A 2,947-nucleotide genomic window follows, 5' to 3' on the forward strand; every position below is an offset into this window, starting at 1 on the left:
TACTTTTGCAGTTTTCTAACTAATTAAATTTAAATAATATATTGTTCGACGGTTGGTTCAAATAAGTTTTGACAATGTTTCCTTGGCGGGGTGAAAAATGTTTGAAAAATTAATCCAAAAACATTTTAGGTGGCTAGAATTGTAGTTACATATGAGTTGGTTTTATAAGTTTTCTGGAATGGCGTAAATATAAAATACCAATTCTGCATTCAGGTAAATATATATCTACTTATTGGTCTTAATTTTTTTATTACAATTTATTTCCTATTCAAATAGGCCATTTAATTACATTAATGGTAAGCTTTGCTCTTTACAAAGTTTGTTGCTGTAAATTGATGTTTTGCAAATGCATCCATTGTTTTGTGTGTTTTTTTACAAACTTTCCTTGCAGCACATTCTAATTGCATGTAGAAACAATTAAGGCATGGGCATGAAACTTATCTGTTAATGATCAAAACTGGCAAAACTTTTTAGTTTGCCCTCGAAAGTTATTTGTTTCTAATTTAAATTACCCGCCGTTTTACCTGTCGAATAATGTGAAATCACGTGACCCACGCTGGGCGCCATTTCTTCGTATAAACAACGACCGGGACGGTGTTTGTGTGTCTTTGATAATTTGTGTAAAATATTGTGAAAATAGACTGTTAAAATGTCGGAAGTCGAGGCCGTCAGTGCAAATAACGCGCTACCTGAAGAAAACAGTCAAGTAAGTAGCGAAAAAGTGCGTTTAATTAAAATTTCAAACAGCAATGTGCACGTAATATTGCTGAGATTTAGAATGTGACGCGATTCGGTTAAACCCCTCCATGCCACAAACTTTCGATACTACCGGTCGCAAGGACATTCACAGTCTAAACGCGAGTACAAATCTGTCATGATTTCAACATTTTGGCCGAATTTACGCCACCCCTATGCAATATTTTACAAAAAATGACAAATTTCTATTGGGGGACGTCGCGATCGGTGCGTTTTTTGCCGATTTATCGCCAAAACTTGGATTTTATGCATGTACGCCACATACCACCTCGGCAAGCTGCGATGCACGTCGTGATCTCTATCTCTCTCTTTCGAACGATTTTCAATCAAAAGTCATGTCTGGGCTCGTAGCATACGTTGTTTATGTTATGGAGGGAAACTTTGAAAATTAATTTTCACGTAATTTTCCCGTGAGAAAATTATTGCACTTAGTGGTATCGATTTGATTTTATGAAATCCACATGAGGTTTTATATTTATGTGTTTTCGATTTATATTATCCCATGTGAAATTTTCCCGCCAAATTCTGTTTACTATAGTATGCAATTTTTTCGTAGAGTGATAAGGGAGTCAAATCCAAAAAGGCGAAATCGCCCCGATTATCAACAGTTGATCGTGCTAAAGAAGAAAGCGAGGCTATCACAAAGGTGGGTTTTGTGTAAAATGATTTGAGATGGTTTTGAATGGTGTTTGTAGGGAATATCTAGTGAAGTTGAAGGTCGTCGTATCACAAGGTCGGCAGCTAAGGGAGTGACGGCGACTCCGCCGCCCCCAGCCAAGAAAGAACGCAAAAGTCGTGGTCGTCCGAAAAAAGGCTCACAGAATGCAACGGACGAAAGCGATTCACACGATGAAAGCAAGGATGTGACTATGACTGAAAACGAGAGTCATGCTAAAAACGACGAGTCTAAAAAGGAGTCGCAGCCGGTAGAAAATAACACACATGAAGAGAAGGAAGAAATGGCGAATAATAACGCTGAGACGACTAAAGTACTACAGTTTAATTTTAATTAATTGGAGTATAATTTGCTGCATTTTAGGAGGTGGAGGCGACTGAGAATGGAGCGAAAGAAGACAGTGTGGATGCTTCAACTTCCGGTGAAGAAAAGAAAGAGGAAAAGAGTGAAACTCCGGCAGAAGATGCAGCAAGACCTGCTGAAGCATCTGAACAGCCAGCTGAGTAAATTGAGTTTAAAAGTTTGTTTTTCTTTTCTATTGCGCTGTAGGTTTATTGAACAATTGATAATTTTACCTATTATAATAAATAATATAACACATTACTTTGAAGTTATGTTGTGATTTAATATAATTCTTCGGTAACTTTTTGTAATTAAAGCGAGACGGTTATGTTTGCAACCCAAATGATTACTGATAGGTCGTTTTTTGTTTTGGTATTGACTCTAACAGTGATCGTTTGTGATGAGCGTTAACTAACCTTCAGTTAGTTTTTTTTTATAAAAAAAAATATATAGCATAGGAAAGTACATATTCACATATGTACCTGAATCTCTTTGATCCTTGAATGTTTTTAACATAGTTTCCCTTTTTAAACGAAAACGTTCGACAAAATATTCATTTTAGTATTTGTTATAAATCCCTTTAGTAATCGCTGCTGTATTATTTTAATTCCGTTTAATTGTTCAATAGCGTTTCATAGAAAAATGTTTTCAATCATACACGTAATGATTTAATAAAACTGTAATCCTGCGGGCACAGGACAAAGGAATTTTTTCTATGGTTTTGTTGTGTTGTGTCCTCAGAAATGTCGGTTATTAAAAAATGTAAATATAAGTGTAAAATGTAAATATTAAAATATTTACATAATTTAGAATATTATTCTTTTTGCACTTGTATACTTAGTTACACAATTATTTGACAGCTGCTATGAGATTGTATTTTTTGTAATCTATCCTAACAACTTTTCGTTATAATTTCGACAACTAAATCTAAATTTTGTAAAGACATTATTAGATTAGTTCTAACTTTAGTATGTTTTATATAAAGAATGAAATAGAACATGCAATTAGTTAAATGTCGAATGTAATAACAATTTCATATTCAATTTATAAAAGTAGTTTCTGTGGGTATGTATGACTGATGCTATTTAAATTAATAAATAGGTATAAGAAAGAAATGGTTTTTCACTTAACTGCAGAATTGGTGCATGAGGTAGAAGTGACAGGGTTAATCAG

At 34.3% G+C, this 2,947-nt stretch overlaps 1 protein-coding gene across 1 annotated transcript; it reads left to right on the forward strand.

Moving 5' to 3' along the window:
• Positions 1–547: 547 nt before the first annotated feature.
• LOC123013217 (cilia- and flagella-associated protein 251-like) lies at positions 548–2,889 on the forward strand. The gene is made up of 4 exons (XM_044411626.1): positions 548–706; positions 1,313–1,402; positions 1,452–1,745; positions 1,796–2,889. Exons 1-4 carry the CDS (start codon positions 650–652, stop codon positions 1,937–1,939), a joined length of 585 nt encoding a protein of 194 aa, XP_044267561.1. The 5' UTR covers positions 548–649; the 3' UTR covers positions 1,940–2,889.
• Positions 2,890–2,947: the final 58 nt, after the last annotated feature.

Source organism: Tribolium madens, unplaced genomic scaffold (genome assembly GCF_015345945.1).
Source record: "Tribolium madens isolate multiple individuals breed KSU strain unplaced genomic scaffold, Tmad_KSU_1.1 Scaffold_96;HRSCAF=242;Tcas5.2_LG5, whole genome shotgun sequence".
NCBI classification, from domain to species: Eukaryota; Metazoa; Arthropoda; class Insecta; order Coleoptera; family Tenebrionidae; genus Tribolium; species Tribolium madens.

What these genes read in the sequence shown, in the direction of transcription:
- LOC123013217 (XM_044411626.1), top strand. Translation starts at nt 650, where the DNA reads ATGTCGGAAGTCGAGGCCGTCAGTGCAAATAACGCGCTACCTGAAGAA. An exon ending in TACCTGAAGAAAACAGTCAA is followed by an intron (nt 707 to 1,312) that starts GTAAGTAGCGAA and finishes ATTTTTTCGTAG; the next exon opens with AGTGATAAGGGAGTCAAATC. An exon ending in ATAACGCTGAGACGACTAAA is followed by an intron (nt 1,746 to 1,795) that starts GTACTACAGTTT and finishes GCTGCATTTTAG; the next exon opens with GAGGTGGAGGCGACTGAGAA.